Below are 26,716 nucleotides of genomic sequence, written 5' to 3' on the forward strand. Positions count from 1 at the left end.
TTACCGGACCAATAATTTCTTTTTATAAAGGTCATCATTTCATGTTTACAATATACTATGTACACTCTTTTTCCATGAGATTTGAAATAATAAATCATAACACTAGAACACATTTACATGAAGATGAGTACAATCCAAACCACCATCAGCTGGAATCATCAGCTGAATGCTGCTCTGGTCATTTTCAAGTCTTTCAGATCATTTGAACCTGAACTTTGAACTCTGAACTGAAAAGGTGATCGCTCAGCTCATCTGAATGAGCCAGCCAGTACAAAGTACTCTACTGCCCAGTGTTGCTTCTGCATTCGGATAAAAGCTCCCTTATGCCTTGAGGGAAACTGTTGTCGCTGATGTAGGCATGAAGGAAAAGAGGTGTTGGATATTTATTTCATATTGCTTTCAATCCAGTCTTTGAAGTTGGCCACACGTGTGTAAACTGTGTAGAGGTCAGGATCACATTCTCCCTGGTCATAGCCAAAGCTCACCAGCCCCAGCAGTCTCCACAACCTTTTGCTGTCCCTACCCACCTGAGATGACTTTTGGCTACTGCTGGTCTGAGTCTCTGAGATTTCTGGGAGGACTAGGATCCCGCCCGTGTCGGAAGGACATATGTTCGAAGGGTTGTAGTCGGGCCTTTGACTCGCACAGAGCATGTTGTCTGTAACGCTGACTGGCACTCCGTTACGAGCGTACTGCTGCTCACATGGGACTATATCAGCAAGATGAACCAGCCCGACCCTTGCCTTCTCTTCAGGGCCTAAACTGGAGTCGGACATTGGAGACCACCCTGTTACCAGCCCTTGACCAGAGTTCATCTCCTCCTCCTCGCTCCCTGACAGGCAGAGCGGCAGGACTTTTTCTCCAATCCTTGCTTTGTCAATTAACTTGATTACAGCGATGTCAGAGTCAAGAATATTGGGATCGTAGTTTGGGTGCACAGCAATGGAAGCCACCTGAAAAAAGTGAAACAAAGTTACGTCTTTAAGTTCTCCTAAAGAAAATGAAGAAGAGTGAACTAAAAGTTGTTACCCTGAGCCACTGGAGACCTTTTTGCTTCCTGTGGTCATCCCGATAGTGCTTTCCCACCACCACGCTGACTGTGGCAGCATCCACAGGATACACTTTTCCCAGCTCTGTCACACAGTGAGCTGCAACCACCAAGCTCCTCTGGTTGACCAGAGCTGCACTGCAGACCAGCTGCCAGTCAGATGCCTGATTAAGGTTGTCACTTCCTCCACAACCGCCCTTCTTTGGAGACTCGGTCTTGCCGTCTGTCTTGGTCACCTTAGTCTCTGTGTTTTTAGTGGGGCAACGGTAGATGGCTGCCAGCCAGGGCCAGTGAGCCTCCTCAGGCCTCTCTGGGTCAAAGGCTGCATGCTTCCCACACACTGCCACAGAGGAGGTGACAGAAAGAGAGGTGAGTCCAAAATCCAGGCAAAGAGAGCAGAAAGAATGAGACAGTCAACACTGAAGGACTGTCTGTCAGTGTACTTTAATAACAACATGATGTAGAAGACAATAGATGGAGCAACAAGAATCAAACATGGGAATCGAACCAACAAAACTCACAGTTTCTGCATAAATCCACATAAATCTACTTCAGCTACAATATTTTCTTGAGAGATATAAAGGAAACTTGTACCAGCAGCCTGACTTATGAAAAGGTTTAAAGTCCCACTTCAATCATCCTTTGATCTATTTTAAAAATGTTTGTTCCCGGTAGTCTGTTATTTATGGTTATGTTGTTTTAATCCCCAAAAAACTAGGGCATAGTTTCTGCAGAGTGGCAGGTGTTCATTAGTAATTTGCCCTTGTAGTCAGGATTGTTGGCACAAAGTATGCCTCCCCTCATTTCCCATCATCCCTTTGTTTACACACTTTCCTACTAGCTTACTGCCTCTTACAACCCCAAACCAACAATATAGGTGCAACAAGAATGGCGAGCAATATCAAAACTATTCAGCGTTACACTTTTGAGCCAGATACCAGCTCGGACGACAAAAACAAAGGCATGCACGGATCTATTCATATACAAGTTGATGCATCAAAATGGAGTGGAGCAGGGAGCTTGTGACTAGCTGTTGAAGGTTCAAAGTCACTTTTACAAATAGCCTTTCTTTTGTCTGCAACTGATTCTCAATGATTTGAATACATAAATACTCAGAAACACAACATTGAGCATAATTGTCTTATTATCCGTCCTCCATCATCAGAAAAATGCCACAGGAACATGTTAAAAACACTAAAAATACAGTTTTCATTGAAGTGGGTCTTTGCGGGTAAAACACAGAATCCCAAATGTTTAGAGGTCTTAGCTGCTTTTTCATTTGTTTCATAAAATCATGTTTAAAGGAACAAGCAAAGCTTTAGGATTTAATGTTAATGTACAACGATGCTTGATTTAAAAAAAGGGGGGGCATTCACCAATAATTTTCCATCTGGATTGTATGATCTTTAATTGTATTGTTTTTATCCCACTGAGATATAAGCCTAGCTAATCAAAAATGAAATTCGGAACTTGAAGCACATTTTTTCTTTATTCATTATTCTTGAGATAAAAAAGTGTTTTTAGAGCAAATCCATGAAGAGTTTCTCTTCATTCGTATTTAGACAAATAAATAAAAGTGTTCATTTCTCCTTTTTCCCATAGTACATTGTAAAAGTGAGGCTTGAAATAATTCAGGAGCCCTGATTTGTGTTTATATTTGTTAGTATTACATTCATTATATTTGTTGAGTGACCACATAATGATGTGATGCACTTCTTTGTTTTAATGAAGGAAAGCTTTCAGGTGTTGTTTTTCTGTCCTCTGCTGCCCTCACCTGGTGAACAGGAGACATGGCGCCCACTCCATTTTCCTGTCTTCAAGCAGGTGCGGCGTGAGCTTCCAGAGTGCTGGTAGTACTGAGACACACATTCATACTCAATGTGTGTGTAAAGATTGTGGAAGCCCTGGGGCAATTGTGGAAGCACCTCAGGAGCTTTAGTGGGGCCCTCAGACTGCAGCCGCTGCCCCAGTGAAGCTGTGAGAAGCTTGTGCACAGGGGTTTTCCTGAGGAGCAAAAGAATAAATAAAAAAGTTCTAAAATTGTTGTGAAGGTTTAAGGTAAACAAAAAAGAAAACACAACTGAAGTGCTTTATTCTAATGGTCCTGGGTGTTGTAAACTCACCTGGATGGTACCTGAGGTGCCAAAACTCTTTGTCTGACCAGTTCTGATACTTTGGGCTCTCGACAAGCTGCAAAAAACAGGATGACACAACAGAAATACACAATAAAATCGTCTGCTCTGATTCATAATATAATCCCTATAACCCATAGGTTCTGGTAATTCACCCATCATGCACTCAAATAAAATTCCAAATATCCAGTTTATTGAATATTTCATCAAAAAATCTACACAGTTAAAACATTATTTTGGGTTCTTATGTTTTCTTTGAACAAATTAACAAAATGTGAAGAAAAATTGAAATAATTAAATGACTATTTTAAGGTAAACATTAAAATAATTTTGTAAAAATGAAAAGCAAAAAAATAAAAGTTTATAATGGGGGGGGGGGGGGGGGGGTCAAAGTACCTCTAACACACATTGGTTGTTGGCCACTCCAGGTACCATTTTTCTGGCAGCTTCTTCTCACGGAACCACTGAGAGCATACGAGTGGTTACACCTGAACTCTACTGTTTTGGGCTCCAACTCTGGCACCACCTGGTGGTAACCATTGGACAAGCGAGGCAGAGGAGGGCAGCTGCTTTCTGCAGGAGCAAAGCAGACAAAAAGTTAGAGGGACTTCTCAGAGGGAAACATGCAAACATTTCTGTTTGTTTTCTTGATTCCCCTTCTCACCTGTGAAGCTTTGGTTAACATCTCTTTCTGTCTCTTTTTCCTTTTCGTCCTTCTCCAACTCCTTTGCCGTCTCTGTGGATTCTTTTTCTGATAAACCATTTTGAACAACAACCACACCATGACTGTCCTCACCGGCTCTGTACAGTGTAAACTGTGTGACATTGACCCGAGAGGGGATGAGCTTCCTCCCCGGTATGGGTGATCCAATGGTGTTATTTTCCTTCTCCTTGTTCCTTGACTCCTGTGTGCTGTTCTTCATCATTTCCAGTTCAAAGCTCTCCACAGTGTTCTCCCCCTCAGATAAAACTGTCCTCAGTTTTGTGTCGTTGGGGCCAAATTTTGCTGGGTCTCTTTTTCCATTCACTTGTTCATCTTTTCTCTCCTTTTCTGCTTGTCCTTTGTCTTTTATCACCACTATCTTTGTGATGTCCTTCTCTTGCTGCGTGTTTAAGTCAGAGCTGTCTTCTTTTGGTTTGGGCGGCACCGGTGCCGCTGGTACTTTCTCATCAACCGTGTTTAGGTCGTTCTCTGGATCCTTATCAAATTTGCTTTTTCCACCCTCGTTTGGTTTCCCAGTTTCAGTATTTCTTCCATCAAATTCCCCTTCAAATCCATCTTCCGTATCATTTTTCTTCGGAACCACCGCAGTGTTATTTTCTTCATTATCAATAGTTGTAGTGTGATCTGGCCCGGTGTCTTTCTCTCCAACATTTTCCTCTTCCTGGGTTGAGTTTGGCTGATTTGTTTCTACTTCTTCCCTGAGATCTTTGTCACTATAAATATATATTTCTTTTTCTTCAGTTTTTTCTTTTTCTGATTCAGTAAGTGTGTTATTCACTGCAAAAAAAGAACAGTTCTTTTAGTTTTTGCTTAAACAAAACCAGAGCTGTCTCAATGTTTTTCATGATTTGGAGCTGTTACCTTCACAGATGAAAGAAAATAACAAATCAAGCTGCGTTTAAACAACAACACGCGTTCAAGTGACCACTTCCAATGAAAAGTCTCATCTAAAATCTTGCATTCACATGCAGCAATGAAAGTTTATACGAGCAGTTTCTGGCTCTACATACAAAACGCGTGGCCTTTATAAGTATGTTGTGTGTTAAACCAGGTCAAACTCTGACCAGTCAGGGACTTGGATTTGGTAATAACGTATGGATGGCGTCCCCTTTTAATTCAAGGAAGTACCAAATGTTTATAAATTGAGCATGGAGGAGAAATGAAAGGGCCTATGTATATTATAAACTATGTCCATATGTATGATAATATATTAACTTTGGCACACCAAAGAATGATTTTTTAAATAAAATATGATTATTTTTTGCAGTTAATTTCCCAGATCAAATCTAATCAAACCTTTTATTTATAAAAAGCGTTTCTCGGGCATTATGCAGCTCAAACCGCTTAATGCCTTTCCACCTGAAAGTAAAACAGTCTGATCTCTGAGGCACCGGCTTGTGGGTGCCGCACATTTCATGACGTCAACCTCGGCAGCGTGTCTGCATTTCGCCATGAAATCACACAACATCCAAACTTTTGCAAAGATGGACGTGCACATTGTGCATATAAAAAGAAAGTGATTTTGCCAAAGACCGCTAGTTCTGTGGAGAAAGTGTGTGTTTGTGTTAGCCTGGGGCGGTGCTGGCAGTGCAGACTCTTCCTGGAAGTGGCTGTTCTTCATTTTGTTATGTCACAATGTGAGAATCCTCTCAGTTTTGTTGATTGGGAGGGGCTGGTGCTCAGAGAGAAGGGTTTTAGAGGAACGCCCAGAGATGAGTGAATGGAACAAAATCCCACTTTGGGGTTGTTTTTTGGGAGGATTTAACATTACAATACTCTAAAAAGTAAAAAAAAAAAAAAAAGTTGATTCTGCAATGCAGTCTGTGCCCAGAAGGAATTGTATGACACCAAGTCTTTCATATCAAAATAGAGCTGTGAAAGAAAAGATCTGAGGTGAAATTCACAAGATTTCTCAGCAGGCCTCTTCCAGCTGCAGGTGGTGAACATGCACTAGTAAACAAGAAGAAGAGAGAAGAAGAAGCCCCTCCCTGCTCGTTCAGTGTGAACACCACATGCAAATGAACGTGTTGCATGCCCATGTAAACGTAGTATAACAGAAACCACTCAGGTGTTGAGTTTTCGTACGGTATAATGTCTGACCTTGAGTGCAAACAGGGGCAGTCCCACTCCAGGTGTTGTTAGGAAGGCAGGTCCTCTGGGAGGCTCCGCTGAGTTCAAATGGTTGGAAGCACAGGTACTGCAGAGCGATGAGCACATCATTTGGTCCGTACACCAAAAAGTGGTCGCCATGCTCTGGCTTGGGTGGTAGAGTGCAGACTTTTTCCACAGGCACTGAAGGCAGGAGAAGAAAAGCAGCCTTTTTCCATGATCTGTACCATGTCTCAGTATGAATGGAAATGAAACACACAGCAAGTCAGACATTTATGACTTTCCCAGATCCCAAGCTGTTTTTTTAGGGGCATAAAAGAACAGATTCACATTTCCATCTTACCACACTGTGGAGCAAGCGCACTCCAGGTGCCATCGCTCAGGCAGATGGCAGAGCGAAACCCTCGCAACTCAAAGCCGGGGTCACAACGGAAAGTGACACGTGCACCCGAGTGGCGAAACAGACCCTCTGTGGATCCATGTGTGGGCACCGGAGGCCTACGGCAACCTATCACTGAACATAAACACAGGCATGACTTCCCCTCAGACAGGCGCTCTTCTATTTGGAATCCAGCATGCTCACAGTGACTGCAAAAAGTAATATCCAGCAGCCAAACGGGGCACTAAATCACATCTAACCAAACATATGAGTGATTAAAATATCACCTTCTCCATCCCAGGCTCATTAGCAAATCATTTCACAGTAAAGTGGGAGCAGTTTACAGCAACACTAAAAACACATGGCCTGTAAAAAAGGGAAAAAAAACCTGATGCCGTAAAAGCTTTTATGAACTAGAAGAGCGCAGACTGATAAAAGTGGGAAAAATACAATGTGTGATAATCAAACTTTTCACATGGAGACATTTACATTTGTTTTAACAAAATGAGTAAAAGATCAACAGTTTTCTTAAAGACAAGCGGTCTGAGTCTGAAAGGGATCAGATCTATAAAATGGATATTATCTGATTTTATTGCAGCAAACCAAAAAACTCCTCAGAATAATCTGGCCATTTTAAACCCACAGCTTTTTCAGTATGCAGGCCCTTGGGGGATTAGGAATGCTGCTGGTCAAAAAGTCAGGGTAACCCACAGGCAACCTCCTATAAATATGTAAAAACAAAGATGAAGCTGCACGAGGGGCTGTGGACGATGGTGCTATTTTGCTCAGTGATGGATTTTTCAGGTCAGACTGTATCCACAAGCATAATAAAAGGAATCTTCAGCTATTAAGGTGGAATGCAAACTCTTCACAAAACCGCAGAATATGAGTTTGCATGCTTCTGTTAACGCTGTGGAAACTAGGCTGGACACTGCGCCTGAAAAACGGATCCGACTTTGACAAATACTGTGTCAAAAGATGTGGGAAACACTGTCGATCTTTTAGTTTTTTTGTAGCAGGTTGTCCTAAATGTGGCTAATGTGAGATGCAGCCTTAAAATACTCCATCTGTGTCTGGGGAAGAAATTCCAGACAGCATTTCCTCTTCTTAATTTTAGCCATTACTATTATTTCCAGTCTTTTGCATCAAAATTAAAAGTTGGCATATCCTGATAGGAATACAGATGAACGCACATCATGTGGAAATAAACTAGACAGCGTTTTTTATGGGTGTTGCTTCTGGTGGAAAAGCTGGCTGCTGTTATGGAAGCACAACTGTTTCACCATGTGGTTTATGGGCTTGAATTTAGCCCCGCAAAAAAAAGCACACACACTGTTTTTGGAGGGTCTTCAGGGAGGTGTGCAATGAACAAAAACACAAGTCAGGATCTAGACATGCATATTGCATGCAACCTAACCACACCCCAAATGAGGGGCACCCCACGTTTTAATGTGGCATTGGATTATTAGCTTGTTATAAGCTTTGAAAACAAGACTAATTTTCTGAATATTTAAAGTCCTACTCCAATCATCTTTGGATCTATTCAGTCCCACTGGCTTTTAATTGTGCAGTTTTTAGCCAAAATTAAAAAAAAAAAAAAAAAAAAAAACGTACCATTTCCTAAAACGTAGTTTCTGCAGAGCGGCAGAACAACTTGGTTGGAAGTTTTAGTTGTGGGCAGGACCATTGGTGTAGAGCAACTCCGTACTCCCTTCCCTTCTCCATTGTTGAAAGCTATCTGCCTACACTCTCTCCTGCCTTCACACCCCCAACATAACATTACTGTGCATCAAAAATAGCTAGCAATATTGGAGCTATCCAGCCATACAGTTTTGATCCAGATACCAGCTCGAATGAGGAAAACAAAGACGTACATGGATCTATTCGACAGCAAGTGAACGCCTCAGAATGGAGCAGAGTAGTAAGCAGTGGATTCTCTAGGTCGCAAAAAAGTTTTGTTTTGAAGCTGCATTTTTTCATTGAGGTTTTTTTGTCAATTTAAATAAGAAAAAACTAAGAAATGCAATTTCATGCTTAATTCCCCTTATATATGTGCTCCTTTGTGAGAAAAATACTACATGAACACGTGATTCTAAGTGCTGAATGCACCCCTTTTAAATCCTGATTTTTTGGTATGTTCTCATTGTAACAAAACTGACTAACATTGATGACAAATATAAGAGCATTTTTCATCTCAATATCAAACTGATGTCTCATTGAAATTTTCAGCGTGCACCTGCTTCTGACTATAAAACAAAGTCTCAGCTTTTCACATGGGTTATCAAAGAGGTTTAAGTTTCTCTGCACACTTACCGCTTTCACACCTCTTGCCCGTGTAGCCAGCCAGACAGGCGCAGTGGTAAGTGTAGGACGAGTCTAAGATGCAAGTCCCATCATGCAGACAAGGGGAGGAGCTGCAAGCTGTAAACATATGACAGATGAGATACCAGCAGAAAGTCTGACCTCCCCAGCACCTGATTCACAAAGGAATCACTAATCCTGACAGATCCATGCAAAAACCCAAAGGCGTTTCACTTCTTTCCTTTCTGACTGTGGCTGGGCATTTCTGCACAAAAATGCTCTTGTTTAATTTTACAAGTCCTGGCCTGGCTTCTGGTAACTTTATGGTGTGTGACTCTGAGAATGAGGACATTTCTGGAGTGTGAGCACATTTTGGTTTCTCAAAGGGCTAATAGGGGGCTCAGGCGCCTGATGAAAGCTTTAACTGTAACATGAAGGTGTCACTCATGCACTATTAACTGCTTTTTATTAGGGACTGGACCCTAAGTGCCATGGAAATGTCTTTCTTGACGTGAGTTCACCAATGACCTTTTACTTTTTGCACAAACACCACATTTTATGTTTCTGGGGTATATGTACATTTTTTGATCAACGATAAAAGTAAAGTTTTATGACTTTGGGCATGCTGTAGATCCAGATGATACAAACCTGAGCTCTCCTGGAAAGTAGCAAAGAATCCATCAAAGTTCTTGTAGCCGTCGGATACAAAGAGAACGTGCAAACTGTTGCCTGTGCTGTGAACTGCGGCGGGTTTGTTGTTCCCGCAGAATCTCCCGATAATCCGAGAGTTAATGCTGTCTCCATCTCGAACCTCCACGTAGTCATAACGACAAGATGGGTGAAACTCCAGACTCAGCATCATAAACCTGAAAGTACAGACATGCAACTTGAAATTTGGCAAATTGAATTTTGATTTTTTTTAAGCAATATTTCTAATGAAACTCATTGTTATTTACTTTACATAACTTTTTTGAGCTGAAGTTTTAGTTGTAAATTTTAAGAGGAGCAGTCTATACTGACATGTTTTACATTGTTCGCTGTTTTTTTACACTAAAAGGAAAAAAAACGCATCAACCCCCATCTAAATCTTCAATATTTTTGCACAAAAAATATAAATTTTAACTTTTCAGAGTTGATATTATGGGTATGTGCAACATCTAAGATTGTCATTACTTTACATTCTTTTACATAATTACTTCACATTACACTACAATGCATTACACTGTCACCACTAAGGGTTGCCACATAGTTCAACAGCTTGTGGTCGAACGGCAATATTCCACCGTGGCACATAGAGGGATCAAGCGAGAAAGGTTTAAACTTAGACTCTACCACGATTAAAACTTTTTTTAGTTCTCAGGATCTAATTTTGCCGCTCTGATTAGGGCTAATCATCATAGGGCTAAGACCACTTCTAAATAACCCTTCAGAAGAAAGACATTAAATTAGGGTAAAAAGTGGAAAACCAAAAACTGCAATGGAATTATCTTTGATTTTTTTCTTCCTCTGAATCCAATGTCAATAGTAAGCAGAGGATGGAAAGGAAAAAAGTAAATCCAATCTCTGCCCTCCCTTAAGAACAACTCCCAGTGTTACAAAGTTCAAGAGATCATTTGTGACCTCCTCAGCTTCATGAATAAATCTCACAAATCTGTTTTTTTTAAACATAAGCCATCAGATTACTCAATATACACATAAAAACTTTCATCACTCGGGCTGCGTGGGTCCCGTCGCTGGGTACGCTCCTGGTCCGGGGGTCTCCCCCTCTCTCCTGGTCTGGCTGGGGAGGATCTGGTTCCCGTTATGATCACATGGTTCACTCTGGCAACGTGCATGCATCTCCACCCCCACGTGCACGTGCACACTGTCACACTGTTCCCTGTCTGCTTTATCCCTCCTCCTAACCCACAGTGTATGGATGGACAGACGTCTTCCGTTTATCTTAGTGTCAGAATTTCACGTTAGGATGTAATATTTGCCTTTCTGCAGATCTAGCAGAAATGATTCACATCACAGCAACTCAGCACTTGAATGCCCTCACTTTCTCCCCCTCCCTCTTTATTTCTTTTTCTTCTACCCCTCCCACCCACACACCCCCACACACACACACACACTTTCCCCCTCTCCCTCCCCTTTAATAGAAAGAATATGTATATACACTTAAAACACAAAATGCAACAAATAAATAAAAAAGAATTTAAAAAAACAGTAAGGGGTTCATACAAATTTACACCCTGGCTATCTGAAGATTCATAACCTCTTTTTGTAATATTGAAACCTGTCCAACACAAAAGGCCTTCAGCACTCATCTGCTTGCTCAGTTGTTGGACAGAACAAGCAAAAATAAATAAATAAATAAACAAACTTGTTTTTATGGAATAAAATAAATACACATGCATGTAATGGATAATTGTTACTGTCAAGATTATAAATCAAGTCGCTCAAGTGTTATTTTAGATAAATAGTTATATTTGTCATCAATACGTTTGTTTTTCAAATGAACACAAATGAATACAAAGTGTTTTTCCATGGCAAACAAAAACCATTTATTGGAACATTTTCTTAAGATGATTTATGACTGATGTCATCATGGGTGTGCGTGTTTTGGCACTGTTTGCCTTCAGAGTCTGGTACAATGTAAATTGAAGTGACTGTAATCAGGAACATGAACTAGATTAACCTTTGTGCTATCTAAGATGACCCCACCCTTGCATTGACATGTTCTTCCTACCATGACAAAGGTGGATAAAGGTGGAAAGATTTCATGTAATCCATGGACACCAGTGAAGATCACAAGTCATTGAAGAAAAAATGTTCAGAGCACTGTCTAGTGGGTCTAGATGACCCAACTCCCAATGTTAAAGTGCCTAGGATAGCACAAGGGTTAGAAGCTTTTTCATCGATTCCTATGTTTCACAGTGGGACAACGAGATAACTTCAGTGATGTAAAATTTCAATGATGTAATCCTGCTGTCCAAACAAGGGCGGACAAAACGACTCGATGAAAGTTTTACAAGACACTGGCCTACATCCAGAAATGTTTCACTTCTATCATTCATCTCACAATCTAGAGCCAAGCTGTCTTAGGCTAATGAGTCCTTCAGTATGTCTATCGTTAACTTGCAGGAGTCATGGCCACTTCCTCCATACATGTCTGTGATACGAGAACAGTGCAAGCCAGCACAAAAAACCTGAGGGATGAGGGAAAGTCCTGTAATTCCGCTAATGGGATGGCAATAATATCCCATTTTTGGGTCCACTGGACTTATGTTAAAACATGTGTTTGTAATGGAATCTAAATTTGACTAATCTGCAGTAAACTGTAATAACAAACTCTGCATTCTGCACACTAGGAAAGAAATGCTTTAAATCATTAAAAACCCCTCAGCATGCAACAAACTAGAATCATAAGCAGGGAAATAAATGTTCAGCCTGTGTGGAGCTTTTGTTCTGCACAAATGCTAGCTTGTAAAATCATTTTAGAGGTAATGGAGGAAAAAGACAAAAATAGAAAGTTATGTCAGCACAGGAAAGTAATGACTTTGCCATAAAAAAAAAGAAGAGGGTGGGGGGCTGTCCTAGTTTCCAAAATGTGTTGTAAAATTGCCACAAAGTACATCTTGCAGTTGAAATTTGATAAAGGAAGATCGGCTATTACATTGCTAATGCAGATCAGTAATAAAAACTGTCTTAAAAACCCACTTTGACGAAAATGGTGTTTTTGATCTTGTGGCATTTTTCCCATGACATATGACGTTTATATGAAGAAAACTAAGCTTAAAATTGCATTTCTGATTATTCTTTTATATAAATTGCTGTAAATTAGGAGCAGACAAAAGAATTCAGCTTGAAAAGGATTGTATTTATTAAGCAGAAAATACAAAATTTCCCTCCCGCACTACATTCTGATCCATCCACTTGCAGACAAATAGATCCATGTACGTCTTTGTTTTCCTCGTCTGAATTGGCATCTGGCTCAACACATTACACCTGGATAGCTCCAATATTGGGCGCCATATTTTTTGCACGGTTATATTTAGGTTATATTTAGCTGTAAGCTATTGTGTAAACAGAGAGCTCTCAGTTTAGTGTGAAGGGGGGGGGGGGGGACCAACAGTCCTGCCCACAACTCAGAGGCAAATTTCTAATGAACTCCTGCTGCTCCACAGAAACAATATCCTGGAAAACGACACAAAATTTGGGGGATTTAGGTGAAAAACAGCACAATCATAATTTAAAGACCACTGGGAATGCTTTAGACCTACAAGAACCCAGACCCTTAAAAATCAATAATATAGAATACACCCCAGACCGAGTGGACACATGGTGTGTGCTACATATGACAACACTTTTCTGATCTTTTTCTTTTACAAGGATGTCACTATTGGTTCTTATGCGTTAAAATAGGTCAAAAGATAATTGGAGGACGTCTTAAATCCAAACACCCGTACTTCACTAATTTTGGTATTGACTACTACATTAAAGTATCCATTACTAATAAATTAATGAAAAAATAAAAGTGTGTGTGTCATTTTTAATTTAAGATATTCTTGGTCATTAGGTAAGTTTTATGGCAAAACACTCCCAAAGCCACTACACAATGAATTGCTCCATCAGTCTCGTGACCAGAGGAGCCACAAGTTGTGTGTGTTACCCTTAGCAACCACACAGTACGGCATGAGTAGGTGATTTTATAAAGAACTGTTTTGTATTTTTAACCTTGCACACTTAAGTTTTTGATGGTATTTGTTTTTAGGATAATAAATAAAAAGCTTGAGAAAATCAACTCACTAATAAGAAATTACCAGTTATCTATCTCGCTGTCAGAAGTTAGAGCTCTGTATTCCCCTCTGGTTACCAGCGGGAACCATCTCCAGAGTTCTTACTGCACTTCATCTCCCAGCAACCCCAGTGTGCACTTCCTGGATGCCACACACCTGACTCTCATTCACTCAATCAATCACAGTCTACTTAAGCACTGCACTGAGCCACACACCGTGAATTATTGCTTGTGCCACTCTGCCTTCCTTACCAAGTGTCAGACCTGGTCTTATGTTTCCTGACTCTGTATCTGACTCTGTTTGCCTGCTGCCTGCCCTGACTTTTGCCTGGAATCTGACTGTCCTGTCTCTCCACCAAATCTTATCCCTGCCTTGCACTGGATTCCTGACCCTAAGAATGGAAATTAAAGCCCCACGAAGCTTCCCTTGGGGTTCATGTGATTGTGCCGGAAAAATGAACCACCCGGTCAGGGCTTTGAAACCACACCAAACAGTGGCATCTGATGGCGGACTGGAGGTATATCGACATATGTTTCAACAAAGCTCCTTGTAACACTTCAATGTGGAAATGATGATGAAAAAACGTAAAACAAAACAATGTTGTTAATGATGATTATAAAAAAAAAAACGTAAATCAACAACACATGTGACGTTTGCTGTGAGAGGTGCATGACACAGCGAAATACACATCGCATAAAGAAAATAAACGCAAAGGAAAAAAAAAAAGTAAAACACTGGTCATGAACTCAGGACCTCTGGATGCAATACCCACTGACTGTTCCACTGAGCCATCTCTACTGATACTAATTTGCTGTGCCAGTATAGATTGATTAAAGTATTTTATTTATACACAATGTTCATAGTGTATTGTTTTATTTGGAGAAATCGAGTTGAAACGATCCTGAGCCACAGTACGTTATTTACCAGGAGTCATGTTAAAGTGCAATGAACTGATGCTGATTCCAATCTTGGGGGAACAATAAAACTGCTCGGGAAACGTTCGGGATTCATGTGGTATTTCTGGAGAATAGTGCGCCCAACTGTTCAAAACACAAGTGACATCTGAACCGTGGTTCGACCAAACGAAGCATTTGGCGCGTCATACGTCATCAACCACGGGATCTACGCTAGTTGACACACGCCCCGAAACATTGTGCCGAACCCTTCTGCTTCATGAAGGTGAAACAAGAGCCAGAGCGTCCGTGTCAAACGGCCATCCCTACCTGACCCTGATTTAGCTTTGTGGACTTTAGCTGAGCTAATAAACCTGCTGCATTTGGATCCAGCTGTCTGTTGTGACACTAGCTAATTTATGTAGAATATTTTTATTTTAAAAAGTAATCAGTATCATTAAACCTTTAAGTGTGGTATCGCCCATCAATAGTCTGTAAATGATGTGAAGATACTGATTATGTCATTGTGGTTGGACTCAAAGCTAAAGACGACTCATCAACCTACCTGAGCTCAACAGTGAATGGCCTGTCCACCTGTATGGTCCATTCACACCTGGCATTGTTGGGGTAGCTCTCCAGTACCAAGTGGCCCTGCCTTTTTCGGATCACCCCCCCACATTCTGCAAGACAGAGAAAGTCTGCTTTGAAGCTGTGCTTAGTTTTTAACTTTAGTTATAAACATCCTGACTGTTTGCTGCTTTATGCTTGTGTAAACCAAAGTCTTCGTGGGGAACATGGGAGAGATGCCTCCACAGGCCTCTTCTGTTTTTAATAAAATATAAAGACTATGTTTGCTTCCTATGCCGGAATTTGCATACAAGAGCTGGACTAAGCTACCCCAGGATATATAATAAGCTATTTTATGAGACTTTCAATGGTAGACTCAGACATGTCATTCAACTCCTTATGGAAAACCCTCTGGGGCCCATGGCTGACTTCCAAGATGGCACAGTTGTCCCAGATGAAGACAAATCAGCGGAAAGGAAAAGGCTGTGCAGTGAAAGAAAAACATGTCAGCTGTGGGGGGCTAAAAAGACTCACTCATGCAGTCTCCACCAGACCAGCCGGGGCGACACTCAGCACAGTATTGGCCATTGATGAAGAAGTCGTCACGGGGACCCCACGTTCCGTTGTTACACCGCCGGCAGTTCTCAAAGATGCTGCAACCTGACAGGCACACAGACGGAAAAAATGTACAGTTTTACTCCTCACTACATGAAACCTTTTGTGAGACTCACTGTCTCACCAAAAATCAGGGAGCATTCTATCTGAGGAGCTGCTGCAGCTTTTTTAAAGAGCTGTCCTTTGGATTTGAGCTGCTAAACACATTAAGCTCATCTTTCACCACAGCAGAACGTTCAGCTGTTTCTTCGAATAGAAATATAAAGTTTTGAAAAACCTTCCTTTTAATGTGGATTTTCGCTTGAGAGACTGTCCTGTCCAGCCATGTGTCCTGTGCCATTTCATTTTAGATTTTTACCAACAGAAAAGACTGCTAAGATTGAAATTTACCACTGTACCCATTTGCTGAAGGCCCTCTTCTTCTTCTCCTTTTTAAGACTAAAAAGTCATGCAAAAGCATTCATTTAATTTTGAACAGCTGCTTTTACCCATAAAAGAGAGAACAAGAACATTTTTATGTTGTGAAGAAAGCAAAAAAAAAAAAAAAAACTCAAGTTGCATAAAGTATTTTAATCTTCTGAAGAAAACTACGCAGCTTTGTCCATAAGTCATTCACAAATCAAAGCTCTGCTTTCTCGCTGTGTGAATTCAAGAGGTTTCTGCCAGAAGCTGAAGAGAGGAAGCTGATGTGAAGTTGGCCTGAAAACAGGCTGATCCAACACTGCAAGTTGTTTTCACTTTAGATGTCACACAGTTTAACACAACACAAGAAGAACAGCTGTGCAGCTCATAAAAACACTTGATCTTACAAACCCAACATGGCCGAGATTCAAGGAGAAATCGCTTCTAACAATCAGATTTATGGGGTCTTTACAGAAGGGTTGTAATAGAAGGATGGGGAATTACCTGGGTGGATGATGCATGGGTCACACTCGTTGATGGCGTTGCGGCAGCAGGGGACAGCGTAGCCCACCTGTGTTCCCTGAAGAGGGCACTTACAGCGGATGACATTGTATTCACAGCAGCCTCTACACATCACGCTCCACTCTGGACCAGGACAGTGATACCTATAGTCTAAAGAACACAACGGGGTAAGCTACTTTAAAGTAAATGATTAAAATGGGGACTTAAATACAAAAAAAGGGGAGAAAATGCGAAGAAATTTGGAAAACAACACTAATCTTAAGAAAAGAAATCACTAGAAAGTAGTAAAAGTAGTAAGTCTTTTTTTTACTTTACAAGATATTTTTTATAGGATAAAATCTAGAACAACGAGATTCACATACAGTAAAAAAGGGGAAAATAAGCTAAAATACTTAAAATATAATGTTATACAGCTCAATAATCAATCTTTTTTTTCTGGTTCTAAGCAAATGGTTTGTTTTTTGAGTTTTTGATGTACCTAATTCTTGTTCATTTTGAATACAATGGCAAAAAAACAAGTTTAATAAGTTTAAATGATTTATTTTTGAATTAAATGTGAACAAAATGTGAATAGGATCTTAAAAGTTGGCCCATCTCAATAAATCATTATCAAATCTAAAACTAGCACCTATAATGACGATGAATGCATTTATTGAACTTTAATATGACATCCCTAAACTAAAAATTCAAATCAAGCAATTTGTGTTGACAGATCTTTCAAGAGTTTGGAGCAAAATGATCTGGAAAATTTCTTGACTGTGAAAAACTTAAAACCTCAAAAAACCTCTTGAATGTCTAAAAACAAGGTTTTAAATCTTTATTTTAGAACAGTTTCCAGTGCATTTAAGAATTAAGATCAAGCTGGTATTTTCACTGTCTGAAATGACTATATTTGACAAACCGAGTGTATTATGTTGACAGAAAACAGTCAAATGTCTAAGCTAAGCTGGTACCGGAAACCCATATGAGCCATTAATGAAATAGAATTGAACCCAAGCGCTGCCTCTGCTCTTGTTTTGCAAAGTTCCTACTCAATAAAAGTTATTTTTCACTGGGAAACAGTGAATCAGAGACCTCTGAGCACACGGCTCCGTATTATGCAACAGTGGAACTTAAACACCAAAACAGACGGACTTAAATTCTCAAGTGGCAGATGTGGATGAAGAACTAACAGAGGCCACACTTGGAACTTGGCAAGCTGTCAGTGCAATATTTTGCTCATCCTCCCACATATGATGCATCACTCTATTTTTTGTATCCTTTAAACCTTTTAACTCCCATATCTGTAAAACAACCTTTGCACAGCACCAGGTCTTTTTGGTTCTGATGGGTACTTTGTGAAGCCAAGGCCTTATTGCGTAAGCAAAAAGAACAACTGCAAGAGCTAAATCCTAAATCTTGATGATCAGCATGAGAGATGCATTTGAATCCTGGAATGTTGTACACCTTCACTGCTGCTCGTCCTGAGAGATGATATAATATGTAATAGATTTCAGTTTAGCTAAAGCCTTATCTACACATCAGTATTTCAGCAGGATGCATATTCAATCATGAATCAACCACAAAGAGGTTTGTGTTATTGGGTTAGTAATGAATGTCATAATGGAGATCTCAGAAGTAATATCTTTAAGTCTGTTCGTCAAAGCTGTGTGCCATTTAGAGCTTTGTAATTCCCTTTCACATGGTTCTGTTGCACAATATTCACACACCACCAGTTAAAATTGCATGTGGAAAAAATAAAACAAAGTCAAACCTCATATTTCATTTACACCAAAACAAAGCAGATGTTCTAACGAATCTTGCATTGTTATTTTATGTTCTCGTTCTGCACAGAATAAACACACAACCACACTGTTTTAATTCTTTATTCATTTTCTTTTCTATTTTTGTTGAGAACCACAAATATTCATGGTTATTGTTGTCTTGTAGCTATAGAAGAATATTTGCATAGAGTGATTATGAAACAGACTCATTATGTTGTTTGTTTGTCACTTTGAATTGTCTTGAGCCTCTTTTTATAAAACAGAAAAGAGTTTTTGCTAAATTCATGTTAGTTATTTAGTAGCTTAGCCTTTTTTCTTCTTCTGACATTTGCAACTTTTTCCTAAGTGCAGACTGACTAATGGGGCACTTTAATCTTAGATCTGCCCTTTATATCTTTATATCTAGTGTCCCACAAGGTGTTACATTTGCTTAAATGAACACTTTATTCAAAAAGTGCCCCAAAACTCTTGGCAAGTCAAACTGTGACGTGGGATCTCATAAAAATGGTTGCTGCCTGGAGAAGACCCACTCTGATCATCTTTTAATCTACTTTAAAAGCGTTCCAAGTAGTCTTTTATTTATGGTTGTGCTGTTTTAAGACAACATTTTTTTTAAATGCCTGCTTTCCAGGACATAGTTTCTGCTGAGCGGCATGAGTTTGTTCAAAAATTTGCCTCTGAGTTGTGGGAACGAGATATTAATCTGTGGGAACGAGATATCATTTAAGTTTTTAATGTCAGGACATGGTCTCCATAGGAAGGACTATCAGCGTGGAGAAAGTAAATTCACAACAATTTGAACAAAGAAATACTCCGAAACGCAATTTTAAGCTTAATTATCTTGATATATGTCTCCATCATCAGAAAAAGCTACAACAACATGTTAACAACACCAGAAATACAATTTTCATTGGAGTGCCTCTTCAAACAACTTTTTAAATAAAACATCAGCTCCCCTGATCTTAGCATTAGATTGATAAAAACACATAAAATAGCAGTTTCTCTTTTAATCTGGATTATGATGAGGAAGTATTTAAACAATAAAGCAAATAAACACCCCACAGTTGATCTTAATCTGCAGTTTGTTGTCACTCTGGTTTATATAAAGATGTTGATGAAAACACTTGATCTTAATGAAGTCAAACTTTAAAAAAAAATATTTAATTAAGCTTCTGGGTTGTCAACTGTTACTAGGTAAATATTTTCGGATGGTGTTTTTACAACTACAATCAGTGACCTTCAAGAATGCAATATAAAAACAGTGTTAGGGGGATATGTCACTTTAATAAACAAAGATTTTGGTGCATCGTGGCAGAATCTGAATTTTTCTTTTTTTTTTCCCCATCCTATCCTCATGTAAGAAACTAAACAAACACAGGCATCAGTGTCCCCAATGTTTGAAGACTGAATTAGTTGCTGACCTCCAAATCTGTTGATAAAGCTGTTATGTTTCTCCCTCCGGAGTTGTCTGCATGCTGGAATGCATTTTTATTTTTCTGAACGGCTATCCCCCGGAGCTGAGCGGCGAGGTGATCAGCGTTGTTGTCTCACAGCAAGATAAGCGCTGCCTTCTCTGACTCTCCTCGCATGGGCTTTTTGTTTTGTTTATGGAGCTTTAATGTTCTCTCTGTGTGGGTGTCCCAGCTTCCTCCCAAAAGTGCAGAAATATTTTCATACTTTCATACTAATTTATCCTTTTTGTGTCTCTGAACTGAAAACTGTGCCCGAAAATGTCATCTAGGACCCATTTCTTCCCCAATGAACAACCAAGGGAAGAGGCTATTGTGTCTCTTCGGTAAAAATGAGGACATTCAATTATCAAAAAGATGATATTTGGCACATGTGTTGGCACACATCTTCTTATCGCTAAGATTACAAGCTTGTAGAAACATGTGTCAGTTAACACCTGCACACTGAACTGTGACAACCCACAGCTGTTTCAGAAGGTGTGAACAGGTAGAGAAACAGAAACACTTGTGCAAAACTGTTATTCTGAAATGAAGTATTTCTATCTCCCTGCTTCACGTCTGTGAAAGATGGTCTCAGTATTTTTTTCATCAAAGCAGAGCTGTAACTAAGTATTTTACATAAACACAGACTCTGAAACAAATAACATAAAATCTGTTGAGGGCTACAATTTGACAAAGACATGCAGTCATGCTGTGCTGCCTCTGGCTCAAGGTCTTTAATCATCAAGTACAGATGCAGACAGTTGCCGGAGCTGCCATAACTATCAGACCACTTTGCTTCTCCATTGTGCTTAAGATGTTTATTCATTACACATGAGTCATGGTATCTGCAGTTACTCAGAACCTATGTTCACACTGCCCTCAACAACATGCGTTCAAGCAAACACTTTCAATAAAAAGTCTATGTTAACACGAGTGAAACTTCAAAACTTGCATTCAAATGGAGCTGCAGATATTTTTTTAGGCCGTTGTAGGTACCACAACCATTCGGCCTGGAACCTCCGTTTGGGGTCCTTTCGACTGAAGGTAACGTCACACTACGGTAACCCCACTTGGACAAACTACGTAGCGTCGACATCTGCTCGGGCTCAACAAATTTTCGTTTCACGTTCCTTTTTGTAACCTAAAGTTATTTTCACCCATAAATTGTGTCTGACAATATTCTTTGTAATTTTTATAAAGACATATTACCACAATCCACTTGTTATTCCAGTTTAAGTTCAGCCGTTGCTGAAAATGTTGTTAGCACGGCTAAATGTTGTTCTTCTGGGACCGTTCTGCCAATAAAAAAGCACTGGGCGCACAGATTAAAAAACCTATAAGCGAACTTGCATTTAATAATAATCATAACAATAATAAAGACTTGTTAAGAAGGCAATCTTGCTTTATGTCGGAGCTGTGTTGGTTTACAACAGACTTCATAATATTTTCTTCAATGGTAGTATCGTAATTTGTCCAGACCAATCACTATCTGACATGTCATCAGACAAACATACAGCCAATCACATAGTGTGACGTGAGCATTAGTCCGAGGACCCCGAATGGAAGTTCCAGGACGAACGGTTATGGTACCCACACCGTTTTTGGGCTTTACGTACCAAACGGGCAGCCAATGAGCACTCTGAAAGTTAGAACAGGTCAAATTTTGACCAATTTTGAACTCAAATTTATTTGTGATATATGGGTGCCGACAATGGACAGTAAATGAAAACTGTCCTCTGAAAAACTGAACAATTACTCAGAAATGCGTGAAAGGATCAAAACGACTTTGAGGTTGTTTATAGTGAGGAATGAATATCATAATACACACAAAAGCTCAAAAGATTTTTCATGATATATAGGCCCTTTAACACATTCTTGCTAATACTATTATTTTCGTATTTTTGCTGTAGCGCAAGTTATTCAAGTTATAAAATGAAAAATCAGACGCCTTTTGTTGAACGTTCAAAGCGTTTAAAAGATTCTCCAGAGCCCGCTTTCAGTGGAGGGGGGATGTAGCTTTCTAACAGGCACTCTCCTGATTGGAGAGAGTGGTTGCCATAGAAATGTAGACTCAGACCGAGACGGACCACGAATCATGGCTTACTGAGGACATCTGGTTCCAACATGGCGACATACATAAATCGGGGAAAAATGGCAACTGAATTGACTTTAGCTGGTTGGAACCGGAAGCAAGCCATTTTCTATGGGTGACATCAAGTGATATCATTTCAATTTTTATATACAGTCAATTGTGGCGATCCTTTCAATTCACAGAAGTGCTAAATTGATTGTGGAGGAGAAATTTGAATTGCAGTTTGTGCCCTGCCGGAATTATATGATACCAATTCTTTCATATGTCGGAATAGAATTGCGAAAAAAAAGTCTGGAGCAAGATTCACGAAATTTTCACCGCTTTGACATTTCACACAGAGCCTCAACAGTTGGTGGCAAACATGCGCAAGTAAACAGTAGACAAAGAAGAAGTCAAGTGAGAACACCATGGACTTTACTCAAGTGAACGTGTGTCTGTCAGATGCCCGGTGTGTCCGTAGCTTAAAAGAAATAATATTCTGTGTTTGTCAGATTTGATGATGGCACTAAGAATTGGCTCCACGGTGGAACTTTCTCCTTTTTTTATGAGAGTGCAGATATGTCTCCTCCTCTGTAAGTGATATCTGCGATGCACATTCCAGATGCTCTGCTTTTAAAAGTCAGCATGTATATCAAGGGGTTGGGCCTATAAAACGGTGATGACTAAAGATGTATTTCATCTGGTGAAGCACTGCCAACAATGTTATTAAGGTTTTGAGGGAACTCTTTCAGTACTGCACACCTCTAATGTGAATCAGAAGACCTCTGCTCCAGCAGAAAGATCAAGTGACATCTTTGACCCTGCTGCGTCCCTGCAGCAGGGTCACACACTGATGTGATTCCTCTGGGCTTGTCTTGAGGCTCAAAGAACATATGAAGGTTAGAGGAAGTAATGCGTTGAAGATGTGTTGCAGGTGTCACACTTGACCTGGGAGGTCACGTTAGTAGTTTTTTGGAATCTTGCCAACTTTAAAAAACAAAATCTCAACCCAAGTCATTTTGTTTCAAATTTCTAAAATAGGAGTTAATCAAAGGTCATTCAGAGTTTTATAAAATGACAACCTACCTGTTGTAAGTTTGAGCTGTATGAGGAAAACAATGGCATTAACTTGAGAGCACAAATCAGAGCCATTACATTTGGCTCAACAGCATTACCTATTCAGGACAGTGTAGCAGTGATCGGGTGGGTCACTAAAAGCTAATAAGAGCCGTCTTTGTGTTTCCTTTCTTATCACCTGCAGCTCAGGATCCAAGACAAACCTTTACAAAGAAAGAGATCCTCCCCACAGGGCTTTTCAGCTGCAACATAGAAAGCAGCTGACCACTTAAGACATGTCCATCTGAGATATATTTAATTACTTCACAGGCATGCTCAGAATTCAAGCAGGAATATTTGAGGGAGCAACTGTTTTCAACATGGCGACGCTCTGTGCTGTTGATCTTTGTATTTCATATTTCTGTTTTTTTAGCTGTAGGATTTATTTCCAGAGACTGTATGCCTGACCTGGGACAAGCATCATAGGGGTCTGTTTGTGAAAACCTTGGTGTCAACAAAGATAACCCACATCAGCAGCACCTCAGCTGTCTTTTGTGAAGTCCTGTGGGTTTCACTGCATTACTATCTTTAACCCTAGTGGCATTTTCTATTTACGTCAGGGAAAAAGAAAACCCCACGCTACATTGCACCACACAAGGTCGCATAAAACATTCAAAACAGACATGAACGGGTGGATAAAAAACATTTAGACTTTTCTTTGCATTTGGTTTGTGCAGCTTCACGTGTTAGAGCATTGCATTTATATTAGGAGTTGTTAAAAAATGTGAAGCAAGTCCTTGAATCAATCAAAGTCCTGCTCCTTTTTTACTTTAAGCATTAAAGACCCACTCTAATCATCTTTGGATCTATTGTAAAAGCGATCCCAGTGGTTTTTGATTATGATTATGCCATTTTTTGTCAATATCAAAAACCCTGTGTGGTGTTTTAGGAAGTAGTTGCTGCAGAAATGCAATTTAAACAAATAAATGCTCAGAAATGCAATTTCAAGCAAAATTTTCTTGAATTATGTCCTCCATCATCAGAAAAATGCCACAAGAACATGTTAAAAACACCAAAAACACAATTGTCATAGGAGTGGGTCTCAAACATTTTCTGCAACAAGGTCATATCTGCCATAATTAGGAAACAATCTGAGCCCAAAAAGTGACAGTATTTATACACTCCCAAATAAATAGTTTCCTTCTGGTTAAATAAAGCTTAGGTTACATGGATAGATCGTGGAAACTTTTTATTTTTTTAAACAGCTGGGAGTGTTGGGCATTTACTGTATGAGAGGTCTCTCACTCCCTGCCCACAACAGCTGTTTGGTATTCTGAGGTCAGAAGTAATTTAGCTATCGTGGAAAATGGAACCCCCCCCTTCAGGAGAGCCATGTCGTCATCGCATGTCTGAACAAATCAAGATCCCTAAACGCTGAAGCCAGTCCCCATCCAGTACAGTACTTCAAACTATTTGCTGGAAACCACAAACCAAAGCAAATACTTGGTGAATTTATTATCTACTGTAAGGAGTGGGATGTCTTCAGTAAGGGTACAGTCCGGACTATGATGTACTTTTTCCTAAATACAGCAATCACGCTCTTGATAGTGAACCCAAACATTTCTGCCAGTGCATTTTCTTTTCATTCAAACATCATTTTTCAGACTCTTTGCTCCAGACTAATTCATACAATAAAATTTGTCCTTGAGATTTTTCTAAACCCTCTATGAGGGCAAAATGTCAGAACAACAGGGATCACTGAGTAGGCAGGACCATGCAACAGATCTGAAGGCAGATTCACAAAACAGAAATAAAAAAAACTTAAATATTTGTGTCAAAAAAACATCTACAAAACTGCATGTGGACACTAATTCAGTTGATTACATAACAAGGCTTGCAGGGAGTGACTCAGCTGAGAGCACATTTGCCAAAGAAAAATACCAGTAAATCCCCAAAAACATCTATGCACTGCTCAGTCCGTTACCACATCCACCAGACTTACAAATCCGAGATGTTGTGTTTTCACACAGGTAGCATCTAAAGCAGGAATCAGACGGAGAACATAGGCTGAAACTACAAGTCTCAGGAATATTTGATGTACAAAAAACAATAAAGCCAGCGTGACTGAGGCAAGTGTGATTCATGTCTTCCAACAGCTCAAGTGACCGCTGTAAACAGACAGAATCAATCTCACAGCATACTTCAGCATTTAAAGAGAAAAGGAGCGAGTGCCAAGATTTGACAGCCCCAATAGCCTGAATTCGCCCCCAGGAATGTGTGGAAGCATTCAACAGTTGTTTATTCTGAGTGTTCTCTTTTTTTGTTGTTGTTGTTTTTGTTGTTGAGGGGAAAAAAACAATGTCTGTAAAGTAAAGAATAACTGTAGCAAATTTCCAAAACACACACGCTTCTTTATCATGACAAAAACTTCTGTTTCATCACAGAAGAAGTGAAAAGAGAAACAAAAATAGAATAGAAACAACATTTTTTTTTTTTAGTAACAGACTTCAATGTTTGAATCTCTCTTTGAGTGTTGTTTTCCAAGTGTTGCTGCTTTGCTCTAACAGGATAGAACTGGGGAGGGAGTGCTGAGAGTGCTGATGCTCGCTTCTCAAGAACAAAGAGCCAACAATCCTGTCAACCACAGAGACTGGAAGAGGGAAACAAGCAAGTGCAGGACGAGTGAAGTCGATGCAGCTCTTACCGTAAGGCCAGGCCGTTACTAAGGGCAAGAAGATGAAAAAAAAGAGGGAGATGGAGAGGAGCCAGCCCTCTTCCCCGGAGATAAAAGCGTTGGTCCATGGATTGGTGCGGCTGCTGCCGTGGGTTTGCCCCAGATGCAGTCCCCGTCCTGCAGGCAGCATGCTGCAGTCTAGACCTCTATTTACTTTCTGAACTCAGCTGACATCACCTTCTCTCTGCTCTTCGTTTCTTCCCTCCCCCTCTCTTCATTTCTCTTTCTCTCTCACTGTCTTCTCCCTCAGCTTCTCCCCTTTTTCTCTGCTCTTTGGCTTCAGGTTACAGCCCAGCCTTGATAAAAAAAAAAAAAAATGCTCCACACGCAGAGGTCTCCCAAAAAACTCCACTCGAACAGCAACGTCACTGCTTGCGAATGAAAAGCAAGCGCCAGTGTTTAGTGCACAACACACATGCACAGAGAGGGGGGGGGGGGGGTTGCAATAGCCACAACGCTCTCAGTCCCAATCAGGTATGCTGTAGGCTTCGCTGCCCATGAGCTCACATCTACAAAACAGTGATGTCAGAGTTATTCAAGTTAACACAAGTGCAGAAACATCTGTAGGTTTTCTCAGAATGATGAATGTTTTTGGTTGCCCCCCTCTGTATGGCTGGATTGCTCCAATATTGCTCGCCATAGTTGTTGCACCAGCGATGTTAGGTTGGGGTTGTGAGGGGCTGTAAGCTAGCGTGAGAAAGTGTAAAACGATAGCTCACTTATGGGTAATGGGAAGGGGGGGTGTTGCTCAGAAACTTTATCCAAGAAAACGACACAGGGTTTTTGATTTTGGCTAAAATGAACACAATCGTCCTTAAAAGACCACTGGGATGGCTCAAAAGATGATGGGAGTGGGTCTTTAACGAAGCAAATCATCACAACTATAAGGGTTTATGAATTATAGAGGGTAAAAGGGAGCTAAAACACGTCCAAACACAACAGAATTTTCTAGAAGAGGAAGTGTCCTGTCCTGTCCTCCTAAGTATCCCAAAAAACAAAAAAGGTCTGTATTTTAGTGATTTACCTTATTCATGGGATTACACAAACCTATAAGTTTTTAAAGTAACTTTGGATAGCATCTGGGCAAAAGAAACTGTAAAAAAAACGAACCCATCTATTTTTTGAATGTTTTAGTCTTTTAAATTCTGGCAAACTGTCATTTTCAGAC

The 26,716-nt window shown here is 40.1% G+C and overlaps 1 protein-coding gene across 1 annotated transcript; it reads right to left on the reverse strand.

Moving 5' to 3' along the window:
• Positions 1-25,860, reverse strand: pamr1 (peptidase domain containing associated with muscle regeneration 1). Its single transcript, XM_023955936.1, has 14 exons — positions 25,519-25,860; positions 16,456-16,623; positions 15,469-15,594; positions 14,933-15,047; positions 9,342-9,559; positions 8,706-8,813; positions 6,357-6,527; positions 6,005-6,196; positions 3,845-4,681; positions 3,577-3,753; positions 3,172-3,238; positions 2,823-3,052; positions 1,030-1,388; positions 1-953 (listed from the first exon to the last, which is right to left on the reverse strand). Exons 1-14 carry the CDS (start codon positions 25,676-25,678, stop codon positions 384-386), a joined length of 3,498 nt encoding a protein of 1,165 aa, XP_023811704.1. The 5' UTR covers positions 25,679-25,860; the 3' UTR covers positions 1-383.
• Between the last annotated feature and the right edge of the window lie 856 nt (positions 25,861-26,716).

Source organism: Oryzias latipes, chromosome 6 (assembly GCF_002234675.1).
Source record: "Oryzias latipes chromosome 6, ASM223467v1".
NCBI classification, from domain to species: Eukaryota; Metazoa; Chordata; class Actinopteri; order Beloniformes; family Adrianichthyidae; genus Oryzias; species Oryzias latipes.